The 18,870-nt window shown below is 45.7% G+C and overlaps 1 protein-coding gene across 1 annotated transcript in view; it reads right to left on the bottom strand.

Annotated features, from left to right (window-relative positions):
- COL5A1 (collagen type V alpha 1 chain) overlaps positions 1-18,870 on the bottom strand; it is a 139,164-nt gene that overhangs the window by 88,011 nt on the left and 32,283 nt on the right. Inside the window, exons 3-4 of the mRNA XM_082067778.1 lie at positions 15,986-16,199; positions 15,200-15,362 (exon numbers count right to left, since the gene is read on the bottom strand). Coding sequence (XP_081923904.1) covers positions 15,200-15,362; positions 15,986-16,199 — 377 coding nt within the window. The remainder of the gene's footprint in view (positions 1-15,199; positions 15,363-15,985; positions 16,200-18,870) is intronic.

The following is an 18,870-nucleotide window of genomic DNA, read 5'->3' as shown; positions in this document are numbered from 1 at the left end:
CCTTTGGTCAGCTGGAACTGAGTCACCAAAGGCCCCAGAGCTTCTCATAGCTGTAGGATGGAAACCTTGCAACGCAATCTGTCTAGAACATGCTACTAACCAGGCTTGACTGGAAGAAATAACGCCTTTCCTGGCTTATTTTTGAGCTCCTGGCCAGGCAAAGGTGTTCCTTCTATTTCAGGGCAAGAATGAAGAGAAAAAAACATAAAAAGAGGTAAAAAAACCTGACTGCAGAGAACCCTTCCAAAGTGACTCAATTTTCTTTGGCTGCTCCAAAACTCCCATGAACATGGTAAACAGTCTGACTCTTTTCCCCTCTCCAGTTTTGACTGAAAAAATAGGAAACCCAATTCTGAGAAGAGCTGGAATGAGAGAAAAGCAGGTTCAGACACTGCGTGCAGGGCCAGCTTGGCAGGAGGACTTGGACACTTGCACCATCTCCGAGGGAATGTGTGTGATATTAAGGTCAGACCTGGTGTAGGTCCTTAGCAGACCCGATCTGTGCATGCTCCTTGAGTAGGATCTTAAATGTTGCCTCCCTTCAGTTGGGCAGAACAAATTCTGTTGGTTTTGCCAGCACAAGGAGATACAGCAGAACTAGATCCTACCTGGAGGAAATACTTGGAGGAGAGTTGTACACAGAGCAACCATGCAAGAGGGAAACACCTTCACCAAAGCAGCAACCCAGGTTCTGGCCACCTCTGTAATTACAACTGCTAGCAGCTAAATATTCATCTGTACACCAGAAACCACACAGAGTTACTGAATTTGAAGGTTTAAACTAACACATGAGGGAGCATTCTCCTCTAATGAATTCATTAGGACAGCAATGCATTTTTTTGGCTGGTTTCCCCTGAAAGCAAGTCATGTGTGATCTCTTTGTGCAGCCACAGGTGTGCCCGTCTATCTCAATAACTCTTGAATCCGATAGCTGATTTCCATCACTTCTGACAGAAGGGAAAAAGGCTCAAGATAATTAAACTCCTATAAATGTCATGGCAACAGCCAGGTAAAAGAAAGTCATCAAACAAGCCCATTGTCTGCGGGGAGGCTTTGCAGCAAGTTCACATCTGATCAAACACAGGCATGCACAACAAAAACTCATCTCTTTAATATTCCTACAGTGAGTTTACGCAACCACGAGACACAAATTAGAAGGAATCTAGACCTGACTAATCTCAAGGCATCTCTGAGATTCCCAGTTCCCACAGTAACTAGAAAAAGATGAGCTGAAGCACCACAAAATAAGCAGTTCTTCTTGCATTTCTGCCTATAGATGGAAAACACCCTCTCCACTCCTCAGTTTTCCAGACCCAAGAAGAATGGAGAAGAAAACCAAGCATCTCCAGGTCTCAGCCAGCCTTTCTGCAGCATACACTCAATACCCATCACAGGACACAGCAAAGCCCAAGGGTTTGGTGCTACCTGTCATCAGATGCTGGCCACATTCAGGATGGCATTGCCCCCAGGCAACCTTGGATGAGCCTTTACTCAAAGACAGTGGCTCATATTCATCTGCACAACAGACTTGTAATCATTACTGGCTCTCCAGCAAACACACCAGGATCAAACCCAGGCAGTTATTTTTTCCCTGTATGACCACACAGCAGCTTGCCACACTGTGATTTCTGCCTCCAAACTCTTCATTTGGGAACTTAAAATCAGCATTTATGTCATGCACCACACAAATTACAGCGTTGATCGCTAAAAATAGAGGTCCCACAATCACCATGTACTCTGTTGTCACTGTCTGTACATCTAGCCCAAATACAACCTTTATAGCATGGTCACTCTATGACTATTACAAATGCTGAGGCACGGATAGTGTAAACCTATAGGATAGCCTTGAAAATAATGCTTTAAAAACAACTCAGAAATGGTAGTGCTGAGTTCATAGGTGTTCTTTAATAGATGCACCCACCAGTTGTTCAGTATATTAACACCACCAGCCCAGAGTGACTTCATAGCAACAGATTATTAAAAAAAACCCCAAAACTATCAGATATCTATGCAGAATTTAAACATGGTTTTCTTTTCTCCTTTTCTTTAAGCTATTGTCTATTCCAAATTGTTTACAAAAATAACAAGTGTGAATAACTCCACAGCAGAAGATTTTTCAGGCAGTTCCAGTTGTTTTCCAATAGGAGCTGATTTGGGTCAGGTCAATTCACATGGTGTGGGTTTTGTTCCCTGATTGAAGCATCAAGTCAGGTTATGCTTCTGAACACTTGGAAAGCAGCAAATTAGACTATTAAAAAAAAGATCTTTATGCTTGCTCAGAAAATTTGCTTCCAGGGATACACTTAAGCAGGACAACTCAGGAGGCACCTGGCAATGGGATTTTGCAGCTGGAGCATCCTCTTGATGACCAAGGAAAGAAAACTTCATGCAAGGATGAAACAAGAGGATGGTGTGACAGGTGGTGCTGTCCGTGACATCTGTCACAAGTGCCCGGTGTGACAGCGCAGCTCGGACCCATGGCAACTGCTGGGCCAGTCTGGGAAGGTACCAGAACCAGGCAAAGTTTGACTTCACATCAGTGGTTGTAGTGCATGCACATCCCACCACCCTTCACCAGGGTGTTAATTGCATTGGTGGGGCCCTGATGCTGGGGTGACAGATTCAGCATTGCTGGGACAACAGCATCCCCCAAAACTCACATTTGGGCTGGTTGGGAAGCTACATTAACTGATAGCCTGCACATTGTGGGAGGCATTTACATAAAGGGAGGATAGTATCAGTCTGACCTTCCACTGTCCAGCATGGTAATTAGGAAAAAAAAACCCATCACGAGAGCCCAGCCCAGGCCTCTGAGAAATAAATAGGACAAAATGAATGGATGTCATTGTCTATCACGATCTGCCAGCCCTTTAACTAGCAGTTAATAAAGCTGAGAGGGAGACAGAAGATGAAACAATGAGCAATTTTGAAATAGCACCCCCATTTTGCATCTGGTGTATTCCAAATAGCTCTGCCTTTCTGCAGCATATACTCAATACCCTGCGCTCCACAGATCAGGCTCAAAAAAGCTATTTTCTCCATTTTCCTCGCTGCATTCATTAGGAATCCCTGGAAGAAACCCAAGTCCCCATGTCCCCTTGTCCTCCACTGCCCCTCTCCAGGTCCCAGCTGTCACCATCCCCATTGCAACAGGGCCCAAGGTGCTCCCCAGCCTGTCTGGTGTCCCCAGCCCGAGGGTCACCTCTGGGCAAGGTCTTTCTACCCAGCCTACGTTTCTCATAGAACATAAGGAAATTGCAGCATTTTTATCGCAGAGGAGATGCAGCCTGTAGGGGAGCACGCAGCCTCCAAAAACTCCACGTAAACTCAAATTAGAGCCCGCAAAGCTGCCCAAGGCTGCCCAGCCTTCCCATTTCTTCTTGCGGTCATGCAGGCCTGACCACATAACTCAAGTTCCTTATTTTCTTTACCATTTCATTTAGTGCTGCACTTCCCCATCCACCTTCATCTCCTGATGTCACCTCCTTGCCAAGGGCTGATCACACCCTTCCAAGTTTCCCCTCTCCATCCAAATCAAATAATCCACTAATAGCCAAGCTAAAGGGCTGGCTTTTCCCCATAGAAGCTATTTTTTCAATGACATATGTGTGAACCATAAGGGATAGTTTAAAAACAGATTCTCCCTCATTACAAGCTGCGGCACGGCACATCACGGCGTTGCTCTTTTGTGTCTTCCCCCTCCGCGCCGAACGTTGCCGTTTCCTGGCTCCGGTTTCACGTTGATTTATTTCCCTTTCATCTATGGAAAATTAGGAACAAGATCAGCTTCTGCTGGCTGCACCGCCCACACGAAGCTGGATACGCCAGCGTATTGTAAAGGGGACTCTCTCACAGTGGAAAATATGTAGTAAAGCGAAGCTCTTGGCTTAAGTTACACATTTGAAAATTCGCTGTTGGAGCTGAGCTGAGCCAAAGTGGGGGTAGTTGCTCGGTTTTTACTCAGCCCTGCGTGTAGAGAGTCACAGTGTCTTGCCTGGGAGGTGTTGGTCCCAATGATCCAGAAAGCTTTGGGCTTCGTTCCCACCGCTGGCTGTGATGGAGGTGGGAGATGCAGAGGGAAACAGAGGGTCGGTGGAAGGTGATGAACAGTCTCCAGAGACACTTGAGGAGCAGCTGGTCTTCATAGAGAAAAGGAAGAGCAAAACTCAACCTACAGTCTCCATCAAACATCTAGCCATGACCATCCTTGATGGTCAAACCCAGCAGCTGGCATTTTGCAGCTCCATCAGACAACTCCCAATGCTGCTATATGAGGGCAACCAGGCACAGCCCCACACTGCCAGTCTGCGGATGCCCCATCTTTGCTCCCTAAACACTTCCAAAACTCCAGTGTGAAACCCCAGGCAAGCCCTCAGCTGGCTCCAAAGCCCATGGCTCCCTTTGGAAAGCCTCAACCTCCCCCAGTCTGGGCTCATTTCCATCACAAGAGGGTGGCTCTTGCTTCCAGCAGTACACTGGGGCTTCCTGCTCCCATCCCACAACCGCTCGAGCTCTTTGAGCACTAAGGTACCTAAAAGCAACACATCTCCTTGCTTTTGCTCCATTTTTGTTTTTCCTCATAGCTGAATTAATCTGGAAGCCGAGCTGCCATGCTCTCAGCCCCACAGAGGGGCTTTTCCATCCCTTGGATGGCCACAAGCCCAAGATCCATCCTGAAGTTTTATCCTTAGGCCTCCGCACCAAGGAGGCTGAGGATCAAGGGGTTTGTATACACAGAGGCTTTTAATCAGGACTTGGAATGTTTTCTGCCCCAGGAGGTAAATACAGAATCCAGGTTTTATGGATTAAAGGGAAGGGGGGAAAAAAAAAGACCTGGCTGCCAAAGTTATCTCAGGATGTAAGTGGGATTACATGCTTAGCTATGGGGATATCTGCTGACACACTCAGAATTCAACTTAACACCAAATTTTGGTTGGGAAAGAATTTCCCTGCATTTGGCAGGCGACAATGGCCAAGCCATGGAGCATGGAACAGGACATCTGCTGGGACCACCTGAGAAGGAAACTTTAGTGCAGGTTCCTATTGCTATTTCCCACCATTGCTGCAAATTTGGCCAGTGCTGCTCAGGAAAGAGCTGGAAATCTATAGCTGAGCACATGTGGGCATAACACCTCTCATCCATACACCCTCACCCTCCCTTTCTCCAGGAAACTGGACTGACTCCCTTTCCATGTTCACACACCTCTCACCTCCATGCTCCACAGTACATCTGCAGTTGTATTCCAATACTGCTAATTGTCCATTAAAGAGGATTTCTATTTAATTCCTGCAAGAAAACCTCTGTGCAGCATCTCCCATCACAAATTCAGCATTCAAAAAAAAAACAAACCTTGTGTTTAAACACAAAATCCCACGCAGCTCCCATAACAAAACTCATTGGGCACCATCCCAGCTTTTTCATCCCAAAGAAAGGAGCTGGGTTGGCATATGTGAAGTTCAACCCAGAAATGTGGTCATCTGACCGAAACCCACTAAGCAACAGGAACGGATGCAGCGTGACCAGCAGTAGCTGAGCATCGCTACTCAGATTTCAGTGCTCTGAGCAGCAGGCTGGAAGAGAGTAAATATAATTCGCAGATAAATTTGCTTATGCGAGGCATCAAAGCCTCAGGAAAACCTTTGCTATGTTTGCACACATTCCAGAGCAGAGAACAGGGCACAAAAGTAATATTCACCACAAATTCTCTCATCTCCCCACACATTTCACTTCAGTGGCCAAAGCACTGTTTGTTCAAGCAGACTTGACCTCCTGAACCACGGCCAGTATGGGGCTACGTGTGGAGAACAATGAGCCCACGGTTAGAGGCTTTTTTTCCGTGTTCTTGGAGGGAATAGAAAACACACATACACACAAATACACAAATCCCATCCAATATTCTGCACAACTCATTAGGAATACCCTCTTCCAGCTCCCATCCCCAGGGTGATGTATTTATTGTGAACATATACATGCGATCCTGCCCGCTCTGTCGAAGTCAGTACTACACCTGCACGCTGGGGATGTCTGGAGTGGGCTCGCATTTTCCTTTGGGCTTTGGCAAGCAGCCCAGACTGCCTCAAAAACATAAAATAAAAAGGCCTCACCATGTGTAAGGAACATGTGTTTCATTTGTTCATACCTAAATGGCAAGGGAATGGGTTGAACACAAAGTCAACTCAGAGGTTTCTATGTTAGGATGGTCTTTTCTATGCTAGGTTTACTCTGTCCTTACTGCAGTGAGATGCCATGTATGTAAAACCCTAGTTTAGATACATGACAGACTTCAGTGTCCTACAAAGCAATAAAGCCCTGAATTTCAAAGAATCATCAGCTTGAGCGCTGCCAGGTCAACAAGAACAAGCCCACCTCCCTGCCTGGCCAGCAGAGCTCACTGCTCACCATCCTCTTCCTCAACGCAGTGTCTCTCCCATGAGTTTGGCTCAGACAAGCCTGTACTTCTACAACAGTCCGCTGCAACAATGCAAATCTATCAAGCTTTTTGTATATAAAGAGGATTTTTTCCTATCCACAGGCATCTGTTGCAGAAATTCACTTTTTTTTTTTTTTGCAAATAAGATTAATTGGTGTGTCACCTCCCACACAGAACAAGGTTCCCAAATTAGCAGGCAAGGGGAAACATGTACTGATTGGGGCTGGTGGCTTGCTATCGCTCTCTGCTCTCAATAATCACTTTTCCATATTGCATAGCGACGCTGCCAATAAAGTTCAGCTGGAAACTTCTCCCCAATACCACGAGTATTTTGCTTTTCCCCCCACACTAAACCAGAAGAAAAATCATCTTTCCCAAACATGCCCATTTGCTCTCCCCTTGGGTGCCTTTTTAACACACCCCGGATCCCCTTGCGGTGCATTTTCTGCCCCTGCTCCCAATAGACACCCGTGTCCACAACGCCACCATAAACCTTGGCATGATGTCACCGGAGAAGAGCAGGTTTCCAGCATTACATCACCCCGTCTGGGCTCAGCAATCAGCCTCCTGCACCTCAGAGTTTCCATGGAAGGAACCGAGCCCCCTCCTCCTCCCTCCCGCGAGCCAAGGGGGGAAGCAAGCTACAAACGAAGCCGTCAACCGCAAGAGTAATGACGCTACACCTAAGAGCATCCATCACGGATAACGAGCCTGCCTGGGTTGCTGCCTGCCAGCATTTAAATACAAAACTCTGCCAGGTGAGTGTCAGGAACAATCAGACAATCCTGCTCCCCAAGCCCCAAAATCCCTAAGGGTGGAAATTGTTTCTGAAAGGTGAGCTTTGCTTTGTAGAGACCGCTCAGTTACCCCACTTTCAGAAGGTACCCCAGGTCAGAAAGACTCAGGCAACAGCCTGCCTGTCGTCTCCATGTCACAGCCCAAGATGACAGCGGTGACAGAGCCCTGCACACCATCCCTTAGCATCCCTCCCACTGCCAGTTCTAACCCCTCAGCATCCTTGCGTACCCCCTCCAAAACAGCAAAAATCCATCCAAACCAGCTAGCCTGCACGAGGAAGGCAACCACCAGGCTCCAAAATTTGCCTATTTCAACCATAATAATAAAAAACTTGTTTATTTCTCCACTCCAGTAGCCCCTGGAGTTATTGTGACTGGTGTCCAGGAGGTGACAGGGAAGCCAGCAGTTCCTCAGATCAGGGTGACATCCCACGCCCTTCACTGGCCGTTCACAGAAGGCATTAACCCTGGATTTTAATGATTCTAAGTGCCCAGTACCCTCAGCATTCACATCAGGCTTTGCTAACAAAATTGTGAGGAGTGACCCCTCAACAAGCAATTGCTCAGGGTCGGGTGCCTTTTCTCATTTATGGACAACACCAGCCTGTTGCTGCACTCAGGATTGTGACCAGCAAGTAGGGCTCCCTGCAAGCTGCATCTCACCACCAGGTTCCTCAGTGCTACACTCCAGATACTCAACCTATATCTAAGAGAATTGTATACTAAACAGGCTGAGCGCATTTGCCCACAGGTACTACACAAATGGGATTGCACAGTGAAGCATCAATTAAAAAACCCTTACTCAGGATGACACCGAAAGGATTAAATCCCCTTTCTAGACTAACAGAGAGGCCAGGATGGACAGCCAAGCACAGCGCTAATACACACCACCAGGTTCCCAGGATTCTACTTTCTCCCCATCTCCTCCCATGCAGAGTCCTCCTTGTATCTCCTCTGCTGGACACAGGGAATATAAAATGCTTTGGATAACCACAGCTTCCCCTTATCACCACCTCAAATAAGATCAGTACAGCTTAAGTACCACCTCTCTACCTTATTTTTTAAATTACAGTCCATGCTGTGCAAAGATCCAGAGGAGGGTTGTTAACATTAAACTAATGCAGGTGTCTGCAACTGAAATTCAGACCTGCAGCAGTCAGAGTCTGTTCGGCACAACATGATGCTGCAAGTTAGAAGCAGCCCCAGTAAGTGACGCCCATCATCTTGAAGGTACCACCCAAGAGCACCCACATCCATCGCCTTGAAGGTACCACCCAAGAACACCCATCTGGAGATGAAACCTTGTGGGTCCTCCTGTCAGGCTGGGGTTTGACTCTGGACAAACCGCCAGCAGCAATGAGACCATGCAGCTTCCTAGGCTGATGCTTAACTTGGCCGTATTAAAACAAATGATGCACTGCATTGACTGCTAAGCATCGATAAAAGCACTTTTCTGGTCTGTTTGAACAGTAAAGCACATCTCCCCATGCATTGTATGCTATCAGAGTCCTGAAGGCATTCCATACCAGCAAACTGCAGTAATTACCTACACACACCACCACACTGTTTCAGTTTATGAAATTGAATGTAACACTGACCAAAAAACAAACAAGAAATAAGTATTTAATATGTATATTTTGTAATCATTACTAATAAAGCTACATCATTACAGGCAAGCCTGACCCAGTCGCAAAGCTTGACCGCGATCCAGATAACTAAACTGCCAATTACCCAGCAAATCTAAATGCGAAACAAGAGTTTCAGCAAAGTGTATGCAAACAATTAATCTGATGTTTCCACCCAAATTCTCACTTTCACTGCTGGCACCTGACAGATAGGGGTCAGATGAAATGGTGTCACTTTAGGATTGAAACGAAACCACCTGAATCACAGATTAACTTTTACAAGCTGTTTCGCAATTCTTATTCTGGATCAGGTCCTGCCCCTCCCTTGGTACAGACAAGCTGATAAAACCAGATGACGTCCCTGGGCACCCGTGTAAGATGATGCTGGGGGTGAGATCTTGCCAACTGGAGCCAAATATCGCGTCTGGGTTTTGATTACACTGACTGCATTGCTTGGACTCTGGCACTAAAACATCTCACCATTAATTGCAAACCCATCCAGAGGTATAAAGTCCAATAATTGTAGACATTTTCTAGGCAGCATCGTTCTCCTGGAAGACCTTAGTTCTGTGATTTAATCCATATGTCTCAAGTGCACCATTTCACTGAAGAACATCTCTTTGAAAAAAAACAAAAGCAGAAGAAATGACGAGAAAACCAGCAACTAAATGGAGAGTTATTAGGAGACTGGGGAAAGCTACAGACATCTTCAATAAAGAACCCTAATGCTGGCTCAGAGGGTTTCATTTTCCATCATCTCACATCATGGTATATATGCTGGTGGTGTGAAACATCGACTCTTTGGACTCCCTGAAAGGCTCTACAGCAAAAGAGGTGAAATCAGATTTGGCAGGGCTGGGAAAGCAGGCAGCCAGAACTGTAAATTAGCTTTTTTTCAGCAGTCTGTCGAGGTAGGAAAAAATACACAGGAGCATGTATCCGTGGTGCATCTTGACAGAGAAGTTCACATTAGTAAAAAACCTAATTAATTAGAAAAATGCTTTTTGAAGGTTAACAAAAAGTTAAACATGAGCTCTGCCCAGTTCCTTCCAGACCCTCTGGACTAAGCCAGAACGTGATGGGTTCAATGCCACGAGCATCAGAAGCCTCAGTGGAGTCATTAAGAAGCTTCTAGTTTGAGGATATTGGGGACCTTGTTGCTTCTCCTGTAAATAAATAAGCAAGCATTCCCTGAGCTCTGTACCTTGTCACCACTCAGTTTAAATTTGTGCAAGAGCCTCCTGCGAACAGCAAAGACCGATGCACTGAGGGCACATTTGGGTCTAGATGTGAATCAGACACTGAATCGGTGCTGAGGATCCCATGGTACATTTGTACCCACGAGCTGAAGAAAGTCTGCAAATACTGCAGTTGCCACCAATTCAGCTTTCCGCATAGCTCATTGTACTAGCGGCACAGATATCCTCCTGCAATAGTAGATATTTGACTTATTAACAGCAGATCTGCCTGCAGAAGTGGAGCCCTAAACCTCTCCATCCTCAAACACCAAAAAATACCGTTAAGATGTGCCTACATGTGCAAGAGCCCTATTTTCACTTGTATACCTTTCACTATAGCAAAAACTATTGATCCAATCTTATAACCTCAGAGAAACATGAGAAAAATAATGCACAGAAACTTAAACCAAGAGCACTTTCCAGAGCAGGAAACACTACAGCCAAGAGCTTGGGAAGGGAGGGAGAAAATTCTGATGACAGTGAAATGAAATCCAGGATTATCAACTGCAGTGATAATTGTGTTTAAGCGTAAACAGGCCAAAGATGAAAAGAGAGTTGGCACTTCAGCCCAAGAGCAACGCAGCACCTGAACAGCCCCAACATCTCAAAGAGCATCGAAGCGTCTATTCTGCTTTGTCCTGTTGCACCTTGAAACGTTCAACAGCCCTAAGAGCAGCTCTGGCATCTTGCCCAGGCTCCCTGGCTCACCCCAAACTGCTTTCCCTCCGCTTCTGATGTCTTGATTTCACTAGTGGTCTTCAAATAAAGAAAAAACACACAAAGGAGAAAGGAGAATAAAAAGCACCACCCTTTCAGCACCATCCAAAGCTCAGCAATGGGCTGTAGCTCATCCCACGACAAGCTTTGGCGTAAGCTAATAGCAAATACTTTATCAGCCCCTCACGGTTTCACTGCCTTGGCAGATCGGTGGCCGCAGGTGTCCAAGACCCTCTTGCTTTGCCCCGTGTTTGGCAGGATCGGAGGTTTTACAGTACCAGCGAGAGCAATGAGACACAGTTATAGTACTCAGCTCGACAAAATAAGCTCCTCTTGTCTCCAGAGGAGCCAACAAAGACATAAACCCTAAAAAGCAATATACACATGCACTAAGCTTTTCCGCTTATGAGAAAACTAATTTTATCTACACCAAAAGCAGACGCTACTCAAACATTATTTCTAGAGAGTCAAAACACCTTGTGGGATGATGCTGCAAAATTTTCAACAGATGAACCAAAAAATAATTTAGATCAAACGTACTCACTTTTTCCTGGGGTACCCTCAGCAGTTTTACCAAAACCTACTCTTTTTTTACCCATGTCCACATCACAATTTTAACAATGGCAATGCTAGCTCTGCCAGCCAGGTGCTGGGCGGTAATTTATAGGCACATTGGCCTCACACAATAGTCTCTTCCTGACAGATCAGAAGACAAAACTGAATTTTCAGCAGAAATATGGAAGATATCACCTATCGGGGACTTTGGCAAGGCCTGGACAAGTTTCATTCTGTTCCTCAGCCCATCGCTGAGAAGTGCAGGTCTACAGATTAACACTGAGCAGTAAAACAGGGCTGGAGTACATGTTACCGTAGAAACCAAACTTCTGTGGGAATACATGAGATGCTTCAAAACACCACTGCAAAGGGGTTAAGTTCACCTAATCCAGCCCAGAGACTAACGTTTACCTGCCATAGACACTGTGCAGCACTTTCCACACATAAAGCTCCTCCAGGTGTGGGTTATGGGATTTCTCAGTTCGCTGCTGTAACTCAGCCGCTCCTGGGACTTAAGCACAGCACCAGCGACCCCACTGAGCAGGGACCTGAACTCTGTTTCAACCCACATCTGCTAAACCAGAATGACTTCAGCCCAGAGCCAGCTGAGCTGCTTTCCCACCAGACCAACACAGCAAACAGCATTTTGGAAAAGCCAACCCATGAGGAGATGCCATCCACAGGGTCCTGGGATGTGGTGGTCAAATGGATTAAGTGAGCTGCTAAAAGCCTTGCCAGGTTTTGGTTGGGGGTGGGAGAAAGCTGTATTTGAGCCTGATTGCCCAGACTGATGTTGTACCCTGATCCCAGCAACAAGTTTTGTACGGAGCAGGGATCCCTTGGCATGAGCATCCTCCAAGGACAACCTCAGGTGAAAGCCCACAGCCATGGTTGATGGGTACAACATGCAGCAGCCAACATAGAACAGGCAAGTAAACCCTTTAAGTGGGCAAAGCTTTAGCCTGACAATGCTCAACTTATTCTCAGTTCTTACATGGGCACAGGCTAGCAGGGATCAGTCCGAGGCTGACAGGCCAGGAGATGCTTTGCTTTTTGGGAAAGGGACTTTCCCAAACCTCATCCTCTCTCTGTTCCTACACATAACCATTAGACTGTGCTAGGTTTCTAACACATGTTTTAAAAAAGCACATCAAAAGAAGCAGTTAATCCCTCTAAAAATGAGATGCGTTCACATGTCTTCTGACTTCCTTCCAGTGCTGCTGTAGCCACAGGGACACTGCTTTCTACAGCCTGAGAGCAGAGAGAAAGGGTTTGTCCTTCACCACAGGCTATTTCTTCTCTCTTCCCCTCCTCTTTCCACAAAAAGGCCCTTTGCTGCCTCACAACAGCATCCTCTGTCACAGCTTGAAACCAGCCGCCACTTCCCAGCCCCGGCGCGAGAGCCTGTCCTGACATTTGTAAACTTCTGTTTCGAACAACAGCTCAGCACAAAACTTAACTTGTACAACCTGGGCTGCAGGCTTGGCCCCTTGTCAAACCCACCCGGCCTTCCCCCGGCCGCACAGAGATCCACACAGCCTCCCAACTAATTGAATTTTAATGAGAGGAAGTCGTTTTTTTCCACTGGAAGAATGTTGTGCTAGAGCGAAATATTTTGAAATTCCTCTAACTTTTCCTGCCTGGCTTTTTCTGCAGCAGCACAGGAGCAAACTCCCATCTGAGCCCTCGACTGACACACGGCAAAGCCGCTTCAATGGTGACCACAACCACACCTGGAGCTTAAATAATTACAACTTTCAAAACAAAAGCGTTCAGGGTTCTATTTGATTTCAGTCCTAACAAGGAGGATATAGATTCCTGACGATCCACAGCCTAAGCCATCCATCCCGCTCTCAGCTGAATTATTCTAATTTCCAGCAAAAGCGATAAACACGCAAGAGCCGGGCAACCCCACGGGTGCAGAAGACACTGGGGGACAGCTTGCCAGCCGAGGTTTGCAGAGCACTTGCCCACAGGACGGCAGCAGTTTCATCTCATCATTCTGCTTTCAGTCCAGAAATTATCAGCTTTCCAAGAATGCAAAACTTTTAACAGCTTGCACCCATTTCCCCACTGTTCTGAGCCACAATTTTCCCTATAGAGTTTCTGCTTAGACTTGCAGAAAGAGGAAAGGAGGGACCAAACGCAATAAAGTTGCTGAGATATGAAGTAAAGTAAGTTTTAGTCCACTGCCTTCATAAAACCTATGAATTACATTCCATTTAAAGCTGTTGATATCTTGATAAGCACATGCATGAATACCCTGAAAACCTTCTTTCTTTGATGAGGATGACAAAGAAATACCAGAACTAGAAAGGGATCTTTTTAATATATATATGCTATATAAAATCAGTACATACGCTACAAGGCAGAGGGGGGAAAAATACTTGCTAACGATCCAGTTCTCAGCAAGTGCCCGCAATGATCTTGTAGCTGCATCTTGTGCCCAGAACAGGCAACAAGCTCCAGCGGAGTGGAACACTTGCTCTGGTTTACTCCCCGTCCTTAGATCTACTAGATCCCCGGGCTCCAGCAGCTCCCCAGGAAAGCTCACTGCTTTAATAACTCCACTTAAAACACAGCATCCAGTACAACCGCTGAAATTTCTGGCAGAATGTCCAACACTTGTGAAAGACACTCCAGTGCCCATTAAACCCAGCTTTTACTTTCCATTTTAATTGTTAAACCTCCCAGGGAACGTCTATTGCTTTAACACAATTTAGAGATTCAGCTCTAACTCCGTAAGTGGGATTTTGGCAGCAGCGTTCAGTCCATGCATTCTTGCTCTGTTTACAGCAGACCAGCTCCCAGATGTTGGTAATGTTAAACAGACTGGAACTTTCCTTCCGAGCCACAGCAAAACGCAGACAAGAGTTGGCTTCGCTATGGCTCTAATTTATCCACTGATAGATGTTCCCCATCCCTTTGCTGGGTTGGGGAGGCCCGTGAGATGCAACTCCTCCACAGAAATGCAATATGAATAAGGAGATAAGAGATCAATAGGTGTTACTTTACACTGGTGCTGATGTCAGGGAAGCAATTCTAGCTTGCAAGAAAGATCAGGGACAAGATTCTCATACACGTGAAAGCCTCAGAAGTGCAACAGACCATAGAAGTTGAAATTGCTAGGGAAACGCATATATTAAAGCTGCTGAACTATGGAAAGAACTTTTACCATATGTACCTTTTCTATAAATAATCCTCTGTCTCTTTGCCTGAATCAGAGGAGCTCATGGGAACATTCCACCCATCACAATTTCGGTTTGCTTTTTGAAAGCAGCCGCTGTGTGGGAGGTGACGGAGCTGCCAAACAAGTTGTCGAGCAGAGTCCTCTCATGTCACAGGGCAAGAAACCAAGGCTCAATGGCCACCACGTGGGAAAAGAGCAAATTCTGACAGCCCCAGAGTGAACTGACTTGCCAGGGAGCTGCTTTCCTCAGCCTTCATTTACTGCCCCTGCAACTTTATCTAAATCATAACCGAGGGATGAAGGAAAGCCCTGTGAGCCCTTCCCATGCTAAACACGCTGAGAACACAAGAGCTACAGACCTGCAGAACCCCAGTGCAGGGGCTCGGCGAGAACGCCAGCAAGGGCATGAAACCAGAGTACCGGAGGAGCTCGGTCCAACAGGTCATCTGGCCCACTGCTTTCAGCATCACTATAGGAAGTATTTACCTAATCAAGACAAACTTCACAAAAAATTACATACAACAGTGTTCTATTATGCAAAAATCCAAAGCAAGTTTCAAAAATGAGCTGTAAACACCTCGCCAACCAGAACCCAGCTCCTCATCTCTGTGGAATGTCTCCAGGTCTGTTCGTTGTCATGACTTACCTCAAAGACTTCTTCATCCAATATCCTTGTTCCAAATACAATGATGCCATTGACGTCAATGATGGGATGGTCACTTCGGTCCAAGAACTTGGTTATCTTCTTTTTACAGTCCAATATCAAGGTGACATTTTTTTTCTGCACACTGATAGCTATTCTGTGCCACCTAGAAGAACACAGTTCACAGATGTGTTAAACAGAGCCTTGGGCTTTCAGGAACAAGCTAACGTTTGTATAATGAAGAAGCTTTAATAACTGATGCTCTGCAAGCCTTCATGCCAGCCATTATCTGCAAACACATGAAAATCAGCCTTGGGCAGACCCTACAGATGTCATTTCAAATGGAAATGGCTGTATTAACAGGTGACGCCATTCACTTCTCACCCCTTCAAACCAGGCAGAGTGCCAGTTGGGGCTTCAACAAGAGGCAGAGAAAAAGCCACAATAATAATTCCCTATAACTATGCCCTTTTTCCACCCTCCTTATGTCCTGCAAAAGACCCAGTGTGGGTTTTGCAAGACAAACTGGTATAAGACCCTTTCCAGCAAAAATCAGTGTTCTTTTCCCTGTAAGTGTCAGACAATTTGCAGAGTAGTATGTGATTCACATTTTTTCTATATGAAGTATTTATTCAAAGGGTAAAGTTCAAGAATTGGACACTTAGCAGTAGTCAAAGGTGTGTGTACACATTTATAAATACATGACCCCCTATTCACAACACGTTCAACATGCTGGTATTGATATAAACAATGTACTTTTTTTTCCTTTGTGCACAAAGTTTCACTTACTTGCCATCTGCAAGGTTAATGCCTCTAAAGAGAGGATAGTCTTCTGGGCCTGGCTTTCCTGTATGGTCTTCATACAGGAATACAGGAGATCTACCCATCTCCACACCAATTTGCTGGATCCCTTGCTCATTGTAAATTGAGATCAAGAAGGACTGACCTCCTTTCTTCGCTTTTACAGTGGTTAGAATGGAGAAGTCCTCTGGGAATGGGGAAGCTGGAGCAGAAAAGCAAAGAGGTTAGTCAGGTTTCCCTGAAAATTAATCCCTGCAGAAACAGTCTTGTCTAATGACCCATGGGAAGAACATTCATTTATCTCGCCAGATGTGTGCACATCAGCAACCCTAAAAATTTATATAGGGCAGCACATTAGATGCCAGATGAATATCCAGCTTTGCTCCAAAAGCTATTGGGATGTGGCATTGGGGTGGCCTGCAACCCAAAGTAGATCCCACCAGCAAAGCCAGTATAGACCAGTGTCTAACCTGGCCCATTAAAAACCCAAGCACCTCTGAGGATCACTTATTTATGATCAGAAAGCCTTTATTCCAGCCCTCATCGCAATCTGTCACAGAGCCAAAAGCCACCTCACATTTGAACTTGCAAGCAAAGGATGGTGGGGGGTCTCCTGGTTTGGGATGAGACCATTGTGCTGGGGAAACAGAGTTTTGAAGAAAGCTGTTGGTTTAAACCTGTATTATTTGCATCTAACGCTTCCTCAGTATCTCCAGAGCTTTTTAGGAGACAAGGCAAAAAAAGCTTTCATATATCATAAGGCTCCCAAATTAACTTAAGATGTCAGAAGGACAGAGGAAATTAAGCATCCCATGCCAGTTAGGCAAACACAATATTGAAGGGTTTTATTTAAGGGAGTAGGGAAGTTGCATCAGGTTTTGTCTGTTCCGGATGAGAACAGAGCATTCTGTGGCTTTGGCTTTCAGGGTTGATGCACACGAAACAAAACAAATCAGAAAACAGAAATAAACCTGGCAATCAGTAGGATATGCTCATTTGTCTGCACATTAAGGAGCATCAAACAAGTTTCCTAACTTTTCCTCTATTCAGGAAAGCAACCCTGCCTGATCTCAAGTGATTCCTATCTGTATTTCTGCAAGTTTTGTAGGATTGAAGTACAGAGCAGGTATCGTCAGTACAGAGACAACGCTCTGCACAAGGGAAGTGTCAATCCCCTGCAACACCAACAAAATGCATTTCAAACCAATAATGGGCATCGAGTAACAGTCTGTGCGGGACATGCGGGATACAACTCCTCCGTTTGGGTTTTCTCTGCCATTCAGACTGGGAATATTAAACCAAAAAAAACCTTGGAACATCTTAAAACCACCAGAAACCTCAGTAAAGGAGCTTTCTTGATCAAATTATCATCAAAACAGAGGGTACCCACAGGGCACCACCTCCTCCAACGCTGCATTTCAGCAGCGTGAGACTTGTAGGGTATCTTTCCTTTAAGGTCCAGGCTTTCAAAAACAAGGATTGCATTGTACCGCTGGGTATCTGCTTGGGAAATCTCCCACGGGGCAGAGCGGGGCAGCCCGGCCACGGGCACTGCCCGGGGACCAGCGCCGTGTGTGGCAGCCGGTGGCACGCAGGGGACGGAGCAGCACAATGGAGCGTTTTTAAACTGCAGATCCGTAGCCAAATAAAACCACATAAAAAAAGTCAAGCTCAGCACCCGTAAGTTTCAAATAAATTTTCTTCACCCCTTCAGGCTTTTCTTAGATGGTATCCCAGGGATTTTGACCCAGGGAGGGGACAGAGAACATGGGAGCGGGGAGTTGTTCCAACCACAGCAAAGCTTGCAAGTTCAAAAGCAGAGAGGCCATGAGCTTGTCCTCTTTTCTGCCTGGGAGTTGCTTTAACTTCTCTTAACAAACCAGGGTTTCAAATGCATCTCGCTGCCCAGCACAGGAGCAGGCTGTGCTGCCTCAGAAACGAGCTGTGCTGCAAAGAGAGGACACCCGGGGGGACATCTGAGGACACCTACAGAGACACGCACTGTTTGCGCCCAGTTAATATCCCTCACCTTAGTTAAATAACATTTGGAAAGAAGCGTAAAGCGGTATTCTGAATAGAGGACTCTCAGTCTGTAATTAAATGCCATGATTACAGCCTGATTTCCCTCTAGGACACAGACGCATATTTGGCAAACGCAGGCATCTGATTATTGTGCCTTCCATAGGATGCACTGAGCTTTATCTCTCTCCTGCTGTATACAAATCCTCCTGTAGCACTGAATCAAGACCATACGCCTTCCTGGTTCCAATTACAGGCTACAGTTTTGGGCCTTTTATGTAAAATAGTTCATGTCCAAAATTTCATTATGAACCCACAATACAGTACCTTTCAACTTGGACAAGCTGCCAACTCATTAAAAAGTTGTTTTAAATTTTTTTTTCATTATTATTAAAATGTCTCCATGGTGATGCGAGTTTCCCAACCCAAATAACCATAATGGAGAAATTATAGCTGACATTACTCTGTTACTGCTCTGCTGTCCTGGCAAAATAACAATGCTTTCACTGTCATAGCAAGAAATGAGCCAGGCTATTGAGTGATGTATGAAAATGCATCCACAGACAGCAATACTAATGCACACATCGTAATAAAGATATGAAGCACACAGAAATTGACCCAAATCCCCTTAAAGATGATGGAGACAACCCCCGACAGCAGGTTTGGGATTAAGCCTTTATATCTGTTCACTTCTTCAAACAAGCTCATGCTGAGAGATGTTGCACATTCACCTCTTCACAGCACTGCACCGGTGCTGAATTTGGCTCAGCATCGCCCTTTTACCCTATAGCCAAGTCCTTTCAGATTCACTGCATGCAACCTCCTGCAAGGCAGCGAAGGGTTAAAACCCCAAT

This window comes from Streptopelia decaocto (assembly GCF_964273445.1).
Source record: "Streptopelia decaocto genome assembly, chromosome: 17".
Classification (NCBI taxonomy): domain Eukaryota; kingdom Metazoa; phylum Chordata; class Aves; order Columbiformes; family Columbidae; genus Streptopelia; species Streptopelia decaocto.
The sequence above is the reverse complement of the archived record's forward strand: the minus strand, read 5'-3'. Positions and strand labels throughout refer to the sequence as shown.